The 20,840-nt window shown below is 44.3% G+C and overlaps 1 protein-coding gene across 1 annotated transcript in view; it reads left to right on the forward strand.

Annotated features, from left to right (window-relative positions):
• The window catches only part of LOC138531359 (carcinoembryonic antigen-related cell adhesion molecule 6-like), an 804,705-nt gene that overhangs the window by 226,129 nt on the left and 557,736 nt on the right, over positions 1 to 20,840 (forward strand). The window contains exon 2 of the mRNA XM_069640985.1: positions 14,434 to 14,585. Within this exon, the coding sequence (XP_069497086.1) occupies positions 14,516 to 14,585 (70 nt within the window). The 5' untranslated portion in view covers positions 14,434 to 14,515. The remainder of the gene's footprint in view (positions 1 to 14,433; positions 14,586 to 20,840) is intronic.

Below are 20,840 nucleotides of genomic sequence, written 5' to 3' on the forward strand. Positions count from 1 at the left end.
TTGGGACTAGTAAAGCCAATGGTGACTTTACATGCCCTGGGAGACAGTAGTCAGTCCCAGGGTATGGAGTCTATGGTGGGGTGTCACTATAACACCCCTGTGTTACTGAACGGAGGGTGTTGTGTAACACACATAGAAAAAAACACATGAGACCCTATGGAGTAAAGGACCCCATAGCCCATAAAACACATTAGCAGTCAAAGGAACACCATAAATCATGTCCAAGAGTGGGAGAAAAAGTGTCTCACTCTTGGCAGGAGAAAAAAACAAACTCCAGAAATCCAGCAAAGCTGCTGGGGGACTCACTAGGTTAGGAAATTCGGCCTAAAGAGAGAATTCTCTCTAACAGTAACATCTTATTTGTCGGCATGTCCACCAAAAATCTGAACCGACTCCAAGTGATTCAAAATAATGCGCTCAGGGCTACTCTCAGTATCCCCACAAGAGAGCACATTACAAGAGCCAGACAAAAAGCACACTGGCTATCAGTCAAAGAAAGAATACTCTTCAAGACGATGTCCTTAACACACAAATGTCTTTCACTCACAGCCCCCCGTATCTGACAGAGAAAATCACCAGAGCAACTTCACCCAGACCCATAAAATCACACCACGCCAACCAGTTAAAAGTACCAACCTTCAAAAGGGGCAAAGCAGGAGGGGCCTGCTTCATGATCCTTGCGCCTATGTATTGGAACGCCCTCCCCACAACCCTTTGAAACGAGACATCATATCTTTCCTTCCGCCAATTGCTTAAAACTGTACTCTTCAACTAGCTCACCCGATTCTCTCTTCCTCACACCCCCAGGACGCTCTGCCCTCACAGGAGGAAATTAATGCAGCAAATGTTGTTATGCCTGTCTTAGTTTTGTCACTCACTTTGCATACATAGGAGGTCTCCTGACCTCGCAAGCTCTCTGCCTGTTACCGCTTTATCACTGACTGAATCCCTGCACCTCTCACCATCCCATGTCTTTGTATTTTCCGTCTTATGTCACTGTATTTTTCACCTGTCTGGCTATGGTTTAATGTAACCAAGAACCACAGAAAGGTGTTCCTGTCATTTTCATTATAACTAAGTAAGGACTGCTGTAACAGCTCCATGATGCCCCCGGCCCGCTTTGTGTGCTTTATAAATGCAAATAAATAAAAATAAATAATTCAATCTCATGCGCGGACTTTCACTGAGGGCTAGAATCACCCCAAAACATTAAGTAGTGTATCGACTATTCAGGCTTTTAGACCATCTCTCCGTACCTGAATGTCAGGCGCTACATAACAATTTGCCATGCACTTTATTAGTATATGGTGCCTAGGTGGCAGGTTCTAAATCAATATCCAGCACAAACTCTTGCTGGGTGCTAGAATCACCCCACTGCGTAAAAAAATGTATCGAATATTCAGAATTATAGACCGTCTCTCTGTAACTGCATGCGAAGCGCTTACCTCATGGGTGTTGCCTAGCGCCCAGCTAATAGAATTTCAAGCAATAGTATGCGCACACTAATACTGGGGGCAAGAGTCACCCAAGCAGGTATTAAAGCATAAACAGTTGCAGAATCTCTCTGTTTAATACATTCTACTTACCGCATAGGCAAACCTAAGTGCTTCGAGCAGGATCAATCACTGTGTCTCCTCTGTGTGTACTAGGATCACCATGGTAACCCCGTAATAGAATAAATAGATTCACAGGGTCGCTTTAGGGCTGCCATCTTGGAGTGGAATCGAAGTCCCACAGTCTATGGATCAATGTTGCCAGGAACGTGTCTAACAGTCTATATACTCTTATCTAGAGGTAATGTAAACCTATAGTTTCAGATATTAGTAAAATGGAAGGGCAAACATTAATCAGAAAAAAATTCTTTGTTACAGTGTAGCAACATCAGTTTAATTAAAGATATTCACACTTGTTCACACACTTACAGAGGTATCCAGCATAAAGTGGACACCATCAGCGACTCCTGGCCCCCAAGGCCGGAGGAAGGCCCCTCTTCTAGGTGAAGGAATGAGAAAGTGGTCCTCTCAATAAATGCAAATTACCTGAGAGTCGTACAAGGCTCTAGCTGACAGCAAAAACAGGGAAGAAGCACCCAAGGTAAAATGCCACTGAAAGACGTCTAGTGGGTGCCCAAAACATTGTGTTGGTGGCGGGAGGCTCGTCATCTGATTGTATGCCATTCCAAACCGTCATTGAGCCCCCTTGTATCACTTTTGGTCAGAAAAATCAGTTCTTGTTCATGTTTAAACAACTTGTCATCTCTCATTTGTGGATTGGATCCCTTAATCATTTGTCAGATAGTCCACTCAAACTCTTCCCATCCATGATTTTGGGCCATAAAATGTTATTCCATCGCTGCTTGTTCGATCTATATTTTTTAAACAACTACTGTGTTCTATTATCCTTGTCGTGATATTCCTTTTGGTTTCCTGATATACTTAAGGCCACAAGGACATGTTATCAAGTAGATTACGTGAACTCTGCCACAGTTACAAAAACAATTCTGTTTCCAAGATCTCTCAGTGCCGATGTTGACCTCTTTTAGTAAGCTTTCATACTATATAACTGCCGCACGGGTAGTGTCCTAAAATCAGGTCCATACCCCAAGTGAAGGCGATAGTTGATGCTGGGTGGGGGGTCTTAATCTGGAGTATGCTTCTACTCACACAATTAACTATAGTAGTGCTCTTTTTATAGGCAAAAATGAGTTGTTCCAACCAATGCTCTGATGAAGCAAACACTTTCCAATGTTTGTTAATAATGTTTCTTATAGCCAAACTATGGTTTGTAAAAGTTGCGACACACACCAGATGATCTTCTGTAGTTTTTGTCATTTTAGGCTCTACAAGGGCCTCTATATTATTGTTAAATGCCCTTTTGGCAGCTTTCTTCACCAATTTCTTCGAGTAACCTCATTTGCGTAGTTTCATGGATAACGTACTCGCCTCATTCTGAAATGCCACCTTCTGATTGCTTTCTCTTTTTAGTCAAAGGAATTGTCAAAATGTCATATTATCCCTAAGGTGCTTGATTTGGTGGCTCACATAATTCAAAAGTGAATTACGATCCCTAGGTTTGGGATACGATTTAACCAACAACTGGCCATTGTCATGGAAGATGGGAATATACAAAACATTAGAAAAGCGATTGCTCATGTTCTTAGTAAATTTGAGATCGCGATTCTGGTTATTGAGCAAATTCTAAAAATCTTTTGGCTGTCTCTACTGCGCCTTCCCAAATGATCAAAATGTTGTCGATATAGTGGGTCCACAATTTAATGTGGTGACAAAAAGGATTAGAGGGGGCATATATAATGCCCTTTTTCAAAGTTCTCGACATACAAGTTAGCCAGACCTGGGGCTATGGTGGCCCCCATAATAATTTGGCATTTATATAGCGCTACGAACCCTAAGGTATCTGAGCACTGCTTATTACCCACGGTGTGTGGGGCTCATTTATCGACCTCGGAAGGATGAAAGGCTGAGTTTGGCCCTGCCGGGATTCGAACCTGCGTTAGCAGGCTCTGTGCAGATGTCAAAGCGAGCGCTCTACTCGCTGTGCCACTTGACCAGCTAGTCAAGAGGCACAGCGAGCCATAGCAGTACCCTCAGTGTGTTAATAGAAGCAGCCCAAAAAATCAAAGTAGCTTTTTTGTGAGAGCCATCTATACACACCACATGTTAAAGGAATTTGGAACTGGGTCATCATCTGTTCTGTTCAACAGTACTTCCTCTATGACCTCTAATGTAGCTTGTTGTGGGATATTAGTATAGTGTGATACAATGTCCAGTCCAATAAGTAGGTTGTGTTCAGGGTCAACATCCCAATGTTCAAACTTTTTGATGGCATTGGTCGTATCTTTTAAGATAAGAGGACATGTTGCACACAAAACCCTTTAAATAGTGATCGGCAAACTTTGACAACAGTTCAAGAACTTAATTATTCCCTGCCACTATGGGCTTTTCAGGAGGATTAATAAGGGTTCTGTGTATTTTGGGCAAACAATAAAAAGTAGGAACAGTGGACTTCTCGTTAACCAAAAATCCTGCTTCCCGTTTGCTTATCCATCCCCTTCGTTCAGCTTTTGTCACTTTAAGGTCAATGATTTGAAGTAGCGCCTTCGTCTGATCTTCCGGGAGGGTTTTATAGCACTCAATATTCTGGAGTTGGCGTAAGCATTCTTCAATGCAGTCGTTTTTGTTCAGGACTACTATCCCCCCACCCTTATCTTCTTTTTTGATGATGATAGCATCATTCGTGGTCGAAGACTCAATCGCTGCCTTTTCCTCATGACTAATATTTTGAAACACCCAAGTATCAGTAGATTCAAGTTTGTCAATCTCGGCCAACACTTTATGTGCAAACACCAGCGATTCCGGTGAGTGTGTGTTAACCAGAGGGCAGAAAGTAGAAGGTTCACGCAGACCTCTACGGTTTGTGGAGGAGGGATACTCACTTTTAGTAAAACATTCTTTAATATGGATCTTTCTCATGGACTTGAAGAGCTCACTTTGAAATTCAAACGAGTCATGTGTTTTAGTGATCATCTGCTCTGTGCGCCTTTACAGCACCAGTTACAGTAGTCGAACATTGGGGAGTTAAGCTTTCTTCGTCGCTCTGTATGGCTGCTCACCACAGTTTTTTATGTCAATCTGCCATTTTAATCTAAATATTCTCTGTAGAAATTTGGCTTTTTTGCCATCTCATCTTTGGCCTTTGGTTGTTGCCTTGCTTATTCTAAGTTGCATTGAATACTGCAACTCACTGTTTATAGCCCAGCCCCTATACCTTCTGAACTGGCTGTAGCTACCATAAAATCTGGCATACTCGGATTCAGCGAGACGGCTGGCGAAAGAGATTCCAATTTTATGACATATTTTATGAATAAATCCTTAGATCAGGGGATGGTGCTTCAGAAGTTAAAGAACTCAATTAGTACACCATTGCTAAAGAAACTAAATCTGGATCCCACCAGTCTGCAAAACTACAGGACGGTAGCAGGTCTTCCGTGGCCGAGCAAAATCTTGGAAAAAGTGGTCACTGCCCAACTACAAGCTAATATAGAAAAGGAAGGTCTGCTAGATTGTTTTCAATCAGGTTTTCTAGTGCGTGTTACAAACAATCAAAATCAAATCCAAATCAAATCATTCCTACTGGTCCTCCTTATGGTGCTCATATTTCCCCAGTGCTTCACTCTCTTCACTGGCTTGCTGTTGCTAAAATGGTGGAATTCAAGTCCCTATGTTTGGTACATCGAGCATACTACCGCCACAGGGCCACATTTTGTTCCTTATATCCCTGGGCGGACTCTTCAGTCATGCAATGCTTGTTTGATTACCATTTCTCGATTGCGGCTATATGGGAGGCTGGGGATGTTTATGTTGCAGTGGTCAAGTTATGGATTGTGTTGCCATTGACTCTTAGTAGCACTGAGAATCATTATGAGTTTAGATGCTCATTGAAAATGTTGTTATTTTAGATGTTAGTGTGTTGTTTTCAGCTGTGGTTGTTGTGGTCCTAGCACCAAGATGCCTTTGGGCGAATGTGCATTTTATAAGTGTGTATAACATAACATAACTTATGCGGGACAGGCATGTCAATTCCAACCTTAATCCTAATTAGGTGAGTTCCTTGCTCGCGAAATGAGAGATACCAAACTATGAAATTAGAATGTTACTCTGTAAATCCCAAAACAACTATAACGAATACAGGGAACCGTTTTAGTGAACAAAAATGTGTTCCAGGAGAACTATATGAGTCATGAAGGGGCACAGTGTTGGCAAGGGGGAGTAACACATGCTCTATTCCTAAGAAGGTGATAGATCTTTGGTCCAAAGCTGTAGGACTGGAGGCTGGATCCATATTGAATTTACGTGGAGTACCAAAGTCAAAGTGCAAGCTCGTTGTGATCCAGAAAGGAGAAGCAACCTATTATCGAGAAATAATTGTATATGGGATGAAGGGGTATTGACGGAAACCAACATTACCAGGTTATAAAGAATATTACGTTTAAGGTTGGTAGTAGATAGCAACTCAGGGATAGAACCATATGTCGAGACATCAACCAGTGTACGTTTTGTTCCATACAAAGCATTGGTTACAATCAGTGAAGCAGTTACTATGACTGCGATCAGGCTGAGGCTGTTAAGGAGTTTGCCGACCAGATTACAACATTATTAAATTAAATGATTAGGATTGCAGTTCTATATTGCAATTATTTTAATTCTATCTAATGTTGTTATTGTTTATTCTTGCCTTACACTATTTCCCACTTTAGCGCCTTTCCTTTTACTGCCCTTACTGTTTTTATTTTAAGGGGTAAGGTGTATTGTATGCTTGTGTCATGGGATTCCATGGGGAGGTTCTGGAATGTTGAGTGAGGTGGTTGGAAGAAGCAGGGGGTGAATCACGCAGTCTTATGTTATTCTCAATAAACTGTGGATTTCTCTATGCATAGTCATTCTGGTGACTACACACATTGGCGCTTGACTTCATGTTCCAGATAAATATTTGGATTTCTCCCTTGACTTGCAGGTTATTTGTAATGGCCTTCTTTATTGCTCCTTTGTCAACCCTATTAATTCTTTCAACTGTTCCATAAAATTCTGGGAGGTAATTAGAGTGAATTTCCACTTGAACCCTGTGTCTTTAGCTTGCTTCATCATGTCAATACTTCTAAACTGTGCTCCATTGTCCCTTCCTATCTCACAGGGATACCCTTCTCTGTGAAAGGTCTGCTCAAACAATTTAGTAATTTTTGAACTAGAAGTACGCCTCACCAATTTTTATTCTGGCCATTTGGATAATGGATCTTTCATACCAATCATAAACTGACACTCCTTCCGTAAAATGTGATAGGGGCTTACAATGTCTATGTCCCCCATTGTGTCCTTCTGGTGGCACAATAGGGGACATGCATTGCCTATCTAACTGTTCCACAGGTAAATCGACCACTGGCCACCAATACATTTCTTGTACCTTACTTTTCATCCCTATAAGCTGAAGGTGTGCCTAATGTGCCATATTGATTTTTCTGTCTTTGAGTGTTTTTGGGGCTATGAGTTGCTGCTCACGTATCCATATTCCGCCTGCTACAGATAACTGTTGTTTAACTTTCCAGTAAAGAGAAGCCTCCTTCTCCACTATTGCTGGGACATGACTCACCTAACCCCCTAGCCAAGGAGGGAGGTGACATGAGATGCAAAGGCGTTCTATTGCTATGGGCAAAAAGCAACTGAGATTCAGGGACTGTGGCTCTCCTAACTCCCCAACCCCATCTCTGCGGTGCTGGTGCCATTTGCAGCGCATATGTCTGCGTCTGTTTGTTATCTTGGGCTTAATAGTCAGGTTTCTCAGTATTGTATGTTGGAGGTTTTGTTCCCCCCATTCTGTGGCATTCCTTCTCTACTTCTACACACTCAAGATATGTGGGCAGTCTTTCTGCATGTGCACCATTGTAGTGGGGGTCCCATGGGTCTGGGCTGTCCCCCGTTAAGTCTGTCTCCTCCTTGTTGCATCGAATATCCTGCTCATCACCCTCTTGGCATGCACCGCCTTCCCTGTGGCCAATAGTTATTGTTCCCCCTTCCTGCATAACTTGCCCCTGCCATTTGCTGATGATAGTGCATGTTCTGTGTAACTACTCTCTCTCTGCTTGTCAACATCGCCCCTTCCATTAAATAGTTTGACAATGTTTTCTAAACTAGATTTGCTTCTTCTTGTTTCCTTTCCTCTCATTTCCTTCTCATGTTCTCTTGCATCAGCCGACAGTAGTGTACTATAGTCAACAGAATTTCTGACTAATGCTTTGCCCCATCCCCACTAATAGTTTCAACTGCTTCTGCACTTGTGCTGGTAATGCCTGACTTAACATGTGGTAAAATATTCCCACAGTTTTGTTCCATGGCTCGTGCGTTTCGATACACCAACCTTCTTGAATATATTGAAGTGGGTCTTCATTCTCACACATTTTGTGTGCCATAGTCGCGCTTATGTCAGATGTGTCTGGGTACTGTACTCTCATGACTGCCATATGGCCGCCCTACAGTTATTAAATGGTGATCCGTCATGCGCTGTGTTATGCGCTGTCACTCCGGAATACCTTGCCTGTTTCCAAACATCGTCAGCTACCTCCCAAAAAATGGCTGAGAGCAAGCTCTTCATGTTGCCCACCACTAGCGTTGTCCCTGCTGTCAAACTTTCCAATTCATGAATCAAATTCCCCACTCCCACAGTCAGAGATGGCAGTTCACACCTCAAATTATCCTTGTCCATCTGTTGCCCTGGTATGTATTGAACTGCGAGACTTGTCCTTGGCCTCAAGCCCAGGGACCGTATCTCTCCAGGACTGAAATCTCTTCACTGGCTCCCAGTGGCTGCGAGGATTAAGTTCAAAACCCTCTGCATTGTCCACAAGGCCTTCTGGGGCCTGGGACCTAAATACCTTCAACTCTCTCTTCCTAAATATCTTCCTTCACGAGCCCTTCGCTCATCCGTCTCCAACTCCCTCATGGTCAGCCGCTTCTCGAAGCAACGAGCTGGGGGTAGATCTCTCTCCGCAGCAGGGGCCTCCCTCTGGAACAGCCTTCCTGCCTCCCTGAAACTTGAGGAGAACCATCTCCGGTTCCGGAAGCACCTCAAAACCTTCCTCTTCGCTTCTGCCTTCTCTCTCCCTCTCCCCTGCTAAACCTGCTTAACTCCCCACTGAATTCAGCACTAAACCTGCATCTGGGCCACTCTCAGCAACCTCGGTCCAGGGCCCAGCCACTCTCCACTTGCACTGCCTCCCTGGCTCCCCCTGCACTGTGGGACTGTCACTGTATCCCTACAGCCCCCTTCCCAGCACTTGCCCTGCACTTACCTCACACTTGCCACCAGCTGGCCCTTTTTATTTATTATTTATTATTTATTATTTTTTTACGCTACTTACCTTGTACTGCACTTTCCCCCCCACCTCCTCCCCCTGCACTTCCTCCTTTTCCCCTTACCTCTGCACTTGCGCGATCTGAATGACACCTGGCCTAGTAGGATCGTTTGTCTGTCTTCCCCTTGTTTCCCTCCCTCCCTGCCTCGTCGCGCCTTGAAACACTTGTGTATAGGCGCGTTACAAATACCATATCATATCATATTGTGGTCGCCCTCCACCCTTTTCTAGCAGCGGAAATTGTGTCAGCCTGACACCTTTGTCATACTTCCCTAAATCCTTTGTGACTGTAAACGCCCACTTCATACTAGTTCCCTTCCGTCTTGTTAATGTCCTCAAACTCTGCGCATATGGAGTGATTTCGTCTGCGCTATGCAATCTGCCTTTGGAGCGCTGAATGTGCCCTTCCGACTTCAGCCTTCCTCTTTGTATGTCCTCTTCTTTTTCTCACAGTATCTCCTGCTCTGGGCTCACCCCCTAGGAGGGGCGATGCAGCCTCCTTGCTTCCTAGTCATCTCTCTCCCCTAGCTCCTTGTCTGACCCCATGGTCCCAAAACTGTCATCACTGTCTTCATCCCCTTTGTCCTCAAAACAAAGTCATCTCAGCATATATTTCCCCTGTTGTCTTCTTACTACACTGTGCAGTGGTTTCCTTTCTCCCCTCAATGGGGATCCTGCTACACTCCTGCTTGCCTTAGTGGCAGCAGCGCTATCCATCCTGCTTGTATATATTGTCCCAATCCTCCTCCATATTCCTGCTTCCTCGTCATCATCTGAAAGCCTAGAAACCGTCATTATATTCTCCACCTCCTTAAGGTGCCTCTCCTTACTCCTCTCTCTCTCCCCCGCTCCTGCCTTTTGTCTCTTCCTCCTCTCTGCGCTGACATTCTTTAACAATTCTCTCAATTTTCATGTTCCTCTTCTCCCTCCTCAATTGCACCTACCTCTCTTTTTCCTCTTTAGCCTATTCCATCCTCAACTGTTCATGTTGTTTCTCCTCCTCTCTTGTCCTTCTCTTGACTTCTTCCATTAGCTCTGCCCCTTGTCTGTCCTCTTCCTCTTTCTCCTTTTCCTTGCGTTTCTTAGTGGATCGCTGTACTCCGTTACATTCCTTCCATCTAATTTAAGAAATATCTGTCCACCCACCTACTCATTTGGTTGGGACTGTCGCCTTGTCGTCCCCGTTACATCCCTGAATTACCTATCACCCCTGGTCAGCTTTGCTTGCAGCTTGCTGAGCATTCTTTGCGCTCATCAGTCATAGTCCTTATCTTCTTATTCTCCAGCTTAGGGCCACCAAGTGCATCTTCGCTACTATACGTAGGAGGTGCATATACGGGATTAGTGTACGTCCTTGGCCTGCTGTTGGTGGGTCAGCTGGTCGAGGAGGAGTAGATGTGGGTGCATCACCCCCTGCATAATGCTTACTGATAATCCATTCCCTCTTGGGTGGGTCCTGTTGGTTGTCTTTAAGCATCTTTCATAACTCCAATATTGCTAATCTATTGCTTCATTTCTTTCCTTTATATGCAGCATGTAAATATGTGGTCATGTGTTGCAGCACAGATTGCAAAATACTGCCCTCTGAGGAACATGACTTTGCCATTTTGCCCTCTGTATCATGAGTCCATTCTGCAATATACTTCAAATGTTTGTCCTGAAGCCGCAGAAGGGACTTGCACAAATGTTTGAGGGGAGTGTGCCTCATGAAGGCACATCATTTTTCTGACTGCTGATACTTACTTGACCTCAAATTGGGATGTTTGTACACTTCAACAATATCAATCTTGATTTTCAATTCTTGTGACCAGTAAAGCAACTTCTCCAAAATAATACAACCATCACTTTGTTCCACTAGCCTCTCCGACTCACCAGCACTAACAAGGATGTGTTCCCCACACTGCACACTTTGATATCTGCCTTTAAAGGCCAAAGTGAAAACCTTTCATGTGCTCTCCAAGCCCAACCCAATGGTACAACAATCCGTTGGTTCTCCAAAACCTCAACACCTCCTTTCCTTGCTCCAAAACAATGTGTTCTCCATGTATTCCTTCACCAACAACTCTGTGCTCCACTGTGGGCCAATCTTCCATTGTTGTGCTATCTATTCACAACTTCCTTGTGATGTGACCAACCACTATGCATGTAAATCAATTCAAGTGCACTCTCAAATCCCCACAATACACAAAAGACATCTCAGTACAAATACCTCATGGCATTCATCCTGCTTTTCAATCACAGGGGATACATCTCATACAAATGCCCACTTCGAGGGTATCAGGTACTATTATCCCCATATATATGGTCGCCGTAAATAATATCGCCGGGAAAGGTTGCAGCAATATTATATGGGTGAACATATATATGGGGACAGGGGCAACAAAAAACAAAATAAAATTTTAAAAAAAGAAAAGAAAAGAAAAAAAAAAGTTTGGGGGTTGCGGGGGTGTCCCCCGCATGTTCCATGCAATAATGTCGCCACAAAAAACGCCCATTTTTCGGCGATATTTTTGCATGGCGAGATTTTTGTGCCGACATTATTACACGTGGCCCTTCTTCTACACCGTAGCATAGGATCATTTTTCAATCTGTTATTTTATTATTTTTATTTTTTCTGTAAAATTAAATTAGGTGCCACCTTCCGTGACATAGGCTAGCACCTCGACACAGGAATTCTTCTCGTCATCCGTAAACTAAGCAAATGCCTGGAAAGAGGGATACATCTTCATCCATAAACTAAGCTAACGCTTAGAGTACAGGGATGCTTCGTCATGCGTAAACTAAGCTAACACCTAGAGAACAGGGATACTCTCACAAATAACATAAAAGACAAATCATAACACAACAGTTCCATCCCACCAATATTTGTCAGATTGTTGGACCCATACTGGTTTGGGTGTATTTGACCAAATTATTTTTGTTTGCGACAAACTGACCGCAATTTATCTGGTCGGGCCCAATTTAAACTCACATGCATTTTTTTTTGTCCCTGCCTCCAATTTTAAGGAAGCAGGGAACACCCATGCACCCCCGAAACTGCAAAATATCAAACATGGGGAGAGGGGGACACCTGCTCTGCAGGCCAAATCATCCATGCAAAAAACAATCAAATGGGTCATTAGGTCAAATGTTTTAGGTCAAATAGGTGAATACCCCCACACTCACACTCTGTGGATCTGCTTAAGCCCTCGGACACCGTCAATCCCACAATCTGCAACTCTGCGTTCATTGTCACCCAGGGAGCTCCTGATGACCGTCTCAGTTTCCAGGTGTGGTTTGCCAATCCAGTCCATGCGGTCCTGACGGATCCCTTTGGGCATGCGGCAGGAAAACATTTTATTCTCTGGGGGTCTTACTGAACCATCCCGTGCTACCATTTGAAGTATAGCGGGGTCTGTTAACTTCCCCAAATACAAGCAAGAGGAACTGGTTGAGGGGAAAGTCCCTGCACTCAAGAATGGAGGAGTCCGAAAATGTGACAAAACTCACTGTTAATTAAGAGGTCTAAAAAACTGGGGTTAAGTTGTGGACACCTCACGATTTCCAATACTCTCTCACTGGTTACAGGCTTGTCATGGAGTTTTAGTAGCAAGTGACGTCACAAATAAATGATACATTGCAGAAACTAAGGTGGTATGGGATTGGATAGTGCGGTAGGCTACATAATGTAAAATGTATAGGGTTAGAAATGTAATTGGATAAATGATATCTGGTGGCTTCTCCTGTGACCACCTCCTAAATTTTGCAACTACAGGCATGTCAGGTTAGCGCATTTCAATTGGGTCTTGCAACAAAGTGTTGACTAGCGCTAAAGGTGGGCAGGGATTGGTTAGTGAGTGTCTTCTCAGCCTTGGCTCTTTGGAAAGTTACCAGCCATGATCAACAATTCAAGGTGGTGAGAACGGCACCAAAGGTGCTGTCTGTACCCAATAAGTTACCATCTCCGATCCTCGAGGCCTTGAGACAGGACATTTTACCTTTTATACTAGTATTACTTTTTTATTGTCTGTCTTCAGTTGATTGGGAAAAGTGGTCTTCGTCTGATTCAAATGAATAGACTTTGTCTCTCAAGTTCAGATCATGTGTGCAGTGACCACAAACTTAATATTCCTGCTCCCATTTATGAGGATTTTCAGCTTCACAAGCAGGTGCCCTATCTCTTCTGCAAAAGTGAAATTCTTTGTGCCTTAGTGTCCTTGGTGAGAATATACTTGCTGGCTGCACGGACCGCCTGATCTGCGCTTCTCTGCGGAATCAGCATGTCAGGCCTCTCTCAGTGTTCTCGAGCCTTCTTAATGTTTTACTGTGAGTTGTAGTTGCACCTCCAGGATGTACTGCTAGGTGATAACAGCATTGAATGAGTCTGAGCTTCAGAAATAGTATGGAACAATGACTCTCCCTCCACTTTATAGCTCTTCTCTTGGGCTCTGTACTGTGTATGTTTAATGGGTAACAGAGGCTCTCCCGAGCCCTTGCATCCAGTGCTGTCTTTCTGTCTCTGCTGAATAGAAGTGCAGCAGTAGCAACATTTTTGAAAGTCCTTACTGTGATGTTACTCCTGCAGAGAAGGTAGCATATGCTCACAAGATTTAAATGGAGATTAAAGGCTGCGGTGGAAATTTGGAGGATTCACCTCCAGCATCAGCCAGTTTTTCACCAAATGTTGTCAGAATTACTGAGGTGGAATAACCAGTGCAGTAATTTCATCAAAAATGCTCCATAGAGTCCAATGGACTCGGACAAAATTGGGATTTACTCCACCACCACCATTTGTAATTCAGCAGTAATTCTGCCAGACCAAGCAGCGGTAACAGGAATACAGTTTGCCAGTATCCTGGTGGATTTACCACCAGGATACCTAAAAACATATAAGGAGCCCCTAAGAAAGTCCTAAACCATATGGAATGGGGGGTTGTGGGACTTTAGTCACCATTTAACTGTATCTTTTGGTCTCAATGGTATTCATGGTGAGAACTTCTGTGGGCTTTAATGTGACCAAACTGGTAGTTGTGTGGTGCGGTAGAAAGGGGCTACATGGTAATACTGCAACATTTTTACTGTATCAACCAAATCGTAATGAGGCTCAATTATACTGCATAGAAAGATATGCCCACAAGCGATAAATGGAGATCAAAGACTGCAGTTTACCATCAACAGAAGGTTCCATGTGATATTTACGCGCAAAAATATTGCGATGCAAAAATTTCGCCATATTTTTGCGGCGAAAATAACACATGAACCCTGCGGGGGACACCCCCGCAACTCCCGCATCATTTTTTTATGTGCGGGGGACAACCCTGCAACCCCCGCACCTAATATTTTCGCCACCAAAAATATCGCCTATGGCCGTTCCCGACGACCATATGTACGGCGATATTTTTGGTGGTGAAAATATTACCTGATACGCCACAGAAGCACTAGCGATTTTGCTGATACATTTTCCATATCTGCATTGGACTTTATGATATGTCACTGAACAACAACATGCAGATCATCTTTCTCTTGCCATACAGGTGTTCATGCTGAGCAGAGCACTACATTCGCACACCAACAACACAGCCACGGTCAAGCAAGGAGAGCAGCATCTGATCTACGATGCTGAGTCTGCTTTCCAGCCAGCGCTCTCCTAGAAGCAATGGAAGACTCCAGGGTTTGATGATCACAGGTAAGGGAGACAGGGTGAATATTGTTACTAATAGCAGTCATAACATGAATGAGTGTTTTATATACTTAGTTCCTGCTAAACTGCAATTTCCATACTGTAGCTGTAACATATGTAGCCCGCATATCACAAGGAATAGTTTCTATGAAATACATATTTGAAGCAGTTTAATTTTGCCCTTAATTTCAAAGTGGATTGTCCACTTATATTGTAACCATGCTCTTTTCATTGACCTATATCACTGTAAACAAGCACACGTTGCCAAAGGTTGTTTGCACGATTTCTCATTTGCACGAGTCATGTGAAGCACAACTGCTGATAATTTGAAATATGTTGCACAGGGTCAGGGCAAGCTCAGAGGCACAGTGTCAGACAGTTGCTTAACTGGTGGGATTCTTAATAGTTAAGGTACAAACCATATCAATAACAAAATTTGTAAACTCAACCTTTCTCAAATTATCAACCTTATTCTCATTATATAAATGTATATTTATACACAAAGATAGAACCTTTTGAATTGTTAGTTCCTGACTGTTAGTGAAGAAAAGCAGCTGGCCTACTTATGTCAATGATGAAAAAAGAGGGAGCCACACATGTGATGTCATCAGTCATGTCATGAATAAGATGTGTGATGCCATTTTTGATGTCATGGGTGTTAGTCCTTTTACCTGTAACCATAACGTCCCTGTAACAATGTTTTTCCATTGAATTTCTGTTTTTTTTTTTGCAACTTAACCATAACGTCCCTTTAACAATGTTTTTTGTTAGTGAATTTGATAGGTTTTTAGTAGGGCACTGTAACCAGAACGTTGCTTTAGCGTAGTGTTTTCAATAAAGGTGATAGTTTTTTAGTAGCGTAACTTAACCATAATGTCCCTTTAGCAACGTGTTTTCACAGAGTACGGACTGCAAAGTACCAAGACCAGAACGTCACTACAGTGTAGTAAGCACACTGAAGTGTGTGTACTAATTGCATAGGTGCTGCAGTAAACAATAGAAGAGAAGCATAATGTTTCATTTGTTACGCAGCAAGGGCAAGCCTCATGACGCAATGACTTGCAGTACAAACCCCATTGGTACACACAGTACTGTGAAGCTTACATTATGTACTATATATTGCTATATGTACACCAAACACATTTTCTTTTCTGTGAGAGAACATATAGGAAAGGAAAGCAAGGCAGCACAAGCGGCAACCCTTCCACAACAGCATACGGCAATAGCAAAGGAAAGAAACTCTGTGCATAGCAAAAAGGATAGGCTGAAAGCCAAAGTGGGAAAATTGGTGAACAATTGTGCCGCCCGAAAGGTTGCGTAAAAGGGTGTATTAATGACAAAAGGAAACAGGACTAGCAGACCTGCACGTGTACCCCTTCCCCATGTGAAAAGGCACCATCCCCTCAAAATCTGTGTGATGGGAGACGTTAAGGTGATACCTCAATGTCTTCCTCCCCTCACAAACAACTTGAGGAAATCCCCAATTCCCCACAATAAGTATCCACTTATGCTACCCCTTCCCTTTCCTAATGGTGTGTATGAATGTGTACAAGTAAATGTCAATAAGTGAACAGTACTTCAGTGTATATGTGGTATTGTTTTTTTGTAGAAATGCCGGTCTCACTCAGCGGCACACAGTCCTCCTTGGAATGAACGGAATTAAGGAAAAGGTAGGTGTTCTATGGACACCGCATCTGCCCTGCCTATCCACAATGACAATGGAGGCATCTGTACGACGCCAGCATGCTCTGCATGTCGGCATGTTGTCCTCCACCTACGATTACGTGTGTAGGTTTTTGAACACTGTAGGCCTGTTTTCTGGTTGCATGTTCCCCACAGCAGCCCTACAAAAGGCCATACCCCAGAGGTGCTCCGTAATCTGTTTGCACCTTTTCAGAACAGAGTAGCAGGCCAGATAGGTTTGGCGTGTAAGTGATGTTGGACCAAATGGCCTGTGCAACATTGTGTTTGCAAGCAATTGCAACCATGTCAGTCCGGCTCAGTGCGCACAGTAATGTAGAACAGTATGAACAGCCCTTCCTGTGACCCACACCAGCAGGTGTGATAGTCCCCACTGTCCCAATGTCATGGGTTGCATGCAGTAAACGGCCATATGTGCACATGCGTTTCCCCAAGGACGGTGAAGGCCCTGCCCCAATACAGCACAAACAATCTTTCTTCCCTTTCTACTGTCCGCTTTCCAGCACGCCGTCATTGTGTACTGTTAAAAAGTTCCACACACATCCACCCATAACATTGAAGAGCTCCCCATGCAACAGTATCAGTTCTGTACAACAGTCCTCTGCGTACACACTGCGGCCAGAAACAGTATTGTGCAATCCCTCTGCCTACACAGTCCCATTTCCATTACCGCCATCGTGAAAATCCCCGGATGTGGCTTTCGTGCTGCGTGCGGGCATGGGGAGTGACTTGCAACCAGGGTAGGGGGAGTTCGTTGTAAAGGCCAGCTCTGAAAAGAGCTTTTTTTTGTTGTAGATGCTTCTAGAGAAACATCTTTTTTTTGGTTTTTATTTGATTTCATTTTGAGTTTGTTGTGCTCACATTATTACAGTAAACTCTTCAGCACATCCTGTAGAAGAGCAAAGAAAACTGCCTTATCAATGGACGACAACAAAATGCCATTTCCTTGGAACAACTCTGCATTTCCACAACTAACGGAGTAATTGTTGCAGAAGAACATCCCACGAATGGACAAAAAGGTATACATCCTTCTGTTGATGAGACCCCTTCCGACCTCTAGCTGGTGACAGCAATGATTGTAATAGGTGCTTAGTAATCTTGGTGGTATACATGAGAAAAGCACCTTGGCAGTGGGAAGAATACGCTGCACTACTTCCATCACCTTCTTCAGTTGATGGTACAGACGAGAACAAGGCATGGAACCCAAATGCAACGCTCCATAATGCACAACCACACAATGTACAGTAGCTAAAGTGGCCACCCATCGACATACTCCAAGCAAAGCGCCAAAGGTGCACACATTGCCACAGCACCACAAAGCTTCCACTCCCTCCAAATCGAAATTTCCATGAAAGCCTTTTCGACGGCATACTGGATCAGATCTTCCACAAAGGCATCACCGACTATCAAGACAGTGGGCCTCATTACGACCCTGGCGGAACGGGTTAAACGGCACTGTAAAAGGCTGCGGCGCCGTTCAACCCGTTCCGCCACATTACGAGGTCCCCTCGCGGGACACGTTAAGCACACCTGGGAAAACCAGGCGTGCATACCGGGTCCCACGAGGGGAAGAGGGAGCAAACAATGGGCCATCTCGTAATGGCCCGTTGTTTACTCCCTCTCCCATTCCCATTCAGCCCTCTGGGGGCTGAAATGGGAATGGGGATGAACCATGTCCGTGTCCTCGAGTGAGGAATTACCGGGTCATCCGAACTCGGAATGGTCCGGTAAGTCCTCATTCCGAGGACACGGATGCGGTTTTGCCGGCAGCCATGCCGCCAATAGCGGCATGGCTACCGGCATACCTCGTAATGAGGCCCGCGTTTCTCCTTCTTTGCCTGCTACCGTCAGTACACAGAGTAATGGGAAAATATATTGCCGCCCTTTCCTGTAAGCACACACCCTGACCACCTGATTGGACAATGCCCACCGTCCCATTTGCATTGTCCGGCTTGGTGAGAAGCTCAGATTGTGGCACATGCACTTTCCCAAGTACCGTGAGGGCCACGCCCCAGTAAAGCAGGAGTCGTCCTTCCTATTGGCGCACTTTCCTGTGATGCACACACTAAGCACCTGATTGGACAATCCCTACAGTCCCATCTCCATAGGCCAGGATGGTGAGAAGTGCAGAATGTGGCACTTGCGCCTCCCCAAATACCGCAGGGCCGAGTGAAGCAGGAGTCCTTCTTCCTATTGCCGCACACCCTAATCACCTTATTGGACAATCCCCACAGTCCCATTTTCATGGCCGCCATCCTCAAAATCCCCAGATTTGACTTTTGTGCTGCACACGCGCATGGGGGAATAACTTGCAACCAGGGTAGGGGGAATTCGTGGTAAGGGGCGGCTCTTAAAAGTGCCTTTTTAAAAAACATTTTTTAGATGCTTCTACAGAAACACCTTTTTTCAAATTTGATTTGCTTTTGTGTTTTCTTGTGCTCACATTATTACAGTAAACTCTTCACTGCATCCTGTAGGCGGGCAAACAAACGTGCATTGCCAATGGGTGACAACAAAATGCCATTTTCTTGGAAAAAATCTGCATTTCCACTAATGAGGTCATTGTTGCAGAAGAGCATTCCACGAGCGGACAAAAAAGTGTAAATGCTTCTATTGATGAGACACCTTCCTGCGTCGGGCTCAGAACAACATCCATGAGCAGTGGCCCATACTCTTTGTGGTATTATGGATGAGAAAAGCACCTTGGCAGTTGGAAAAAGAGTCTTCATGTCATCCAGCAATCTCCTCAGTCGACGGAACAAATGTAAGCAATCCACGTAACCCATATGCATGCTGCCGTAATGGATGACGATAACTTCGACTCTAGAAAAAGTGGCCAGGTCTTCGCAAAGTGCATGCATATCGGTGAAACGGCATTTATACACAGCATTCCACAATGTGTCCAGTCCTTCCAAACCGAAATTGCTGTCAAAGTGTCTTTCCAGGGCATAGTTTTGCAGATCTATGACAAAAGGATCACCTAAAGTCAACACAATGCGCTTCGCCATGTCAGCCACCCTCAGTACGCAGAGTACAATGTACAAAAGTTTGCCCGCCTCTTCCTGTGACCCACACCCACAATACCTGATTGGATAATCCCCACAGTGCCATGTCAATTGGGCAACATGGTGAGAAGGGCAGATTGTGGCACGTGCGCTTCCCAAAGTACCGCAAGGGCCGCACCTCTTTAAAGCTCCTTCTTCCCTTTGCACTCTCTTCTCTGCAGCACTACCTCATTGGGTTACGCGTAAATAGGCACACACGCATCCACCAATCGCATCCAAGCTGCCATCATTCAACACTGTCACTCCTGTACAACACTTCAAATGTACCGACATTCACAGGACAAGTGTCGTGCCATTGCAAAGCACGTCCACTGCAAAGTTCAGTAAAAGTATGCACGATTTTTGCATCCACATACATCCACATGCCCACCCAGGATGTGGCACGTGTAATACTGAAAGTAGCATGGAATCCGCTACCTTTTACTGATGGTCGGGGGGGGGCCGGAGGAAGCAATATCAAGCAGGGTAGGGGATTGGGTCTTCCATCATATATGTAGAAAGGGTTTGTTTTTTTTTGTTTTATTTTTGTTACGTGCGTGCGAGCAATTTATTTTGTTTTTTCTCTTTATAAGCGTTTCTGTTTGGCTCTCCTCACATTTTCACCACATTCTGCTCAATGCTTCTTGCACAGTGTAAAAGAAAACGGAATTGCCAATGGCACTCAAATCTATGCCATTTCTATGGAACCACTGCATATTTTGCGACCTCATGATCTCATAGTTGGTGGAGAACATGCCAGCAGTCTGAATAAATTCACACATGCTTCTGTTTATAATACACCTGCCGACCTCTGGCTGGGGACAAATTACACCAGCATGGGCCCATACTCCTCTCCGTGTTGTGCATGAGAAAATGACCTTGGCAGTAGGAACAATCTGCATCACTGCATTCAGCAACCTCTTCAGGTGACGGATTAAACGTCCACACGACATGTAACCCAAATGTAGACTTCCATAGTGCACCACGACAAAGTCAATGTTTGTGCCAGAGGCCACATATCTGCAAAGGCGAACCATTCCACCAAAACTGCAGTCATACTGACAGCCCCAGAAAGTGTCCACTCCTTCCAACCCGAAATTACCAGCAACACCTCTTTGCACACAACACCTGTGCAGATGGCGCACAAAGGTATCACTGACGATAAGCACTGGGCTTCTCTCCATCTCGACCAACCTCACGACACAGTATTGGGAAAAACTGGTAAAGCCCTTTCCTGTGCACCACACCCTAAACAACTAATTGCCTATTTCCCACAATTCCATTTCCATGGGCATCATGCTCATAATGGCAGGATGTAGCATGTGCGAGCGTGAAAGTGCAGCGGTATCCACTGAGTTTTCATGCTAGGGAGAGAGGGGGATGAGTGTAAAGCAGGGTAGGGGTTTGGGGATGTATTACTGTCTCACAAAATATATGTATTTTTGTTGTCCTGTTTTTGTTATGTACGTGCTTGAATACAATTTTCTTTGTTATGTCTTTCCATCACTTTCTGTTT

Source organism: Ambystoma mexicanum, chromosome 1q (assembly GCF_040938575.1).
Source record: "Ambystoma mexicanum isolate Mex_15411 chromosome 1q, UKY_AmexF1_1, whole genome shotgun sequence".
Classification (NCBI taxonomy): Eukaryota; Metazoa; Chordata; class Amphibia; order Caudata; family Ambystomatidae; genus Ambystoma; species Ambystoma mexicanum.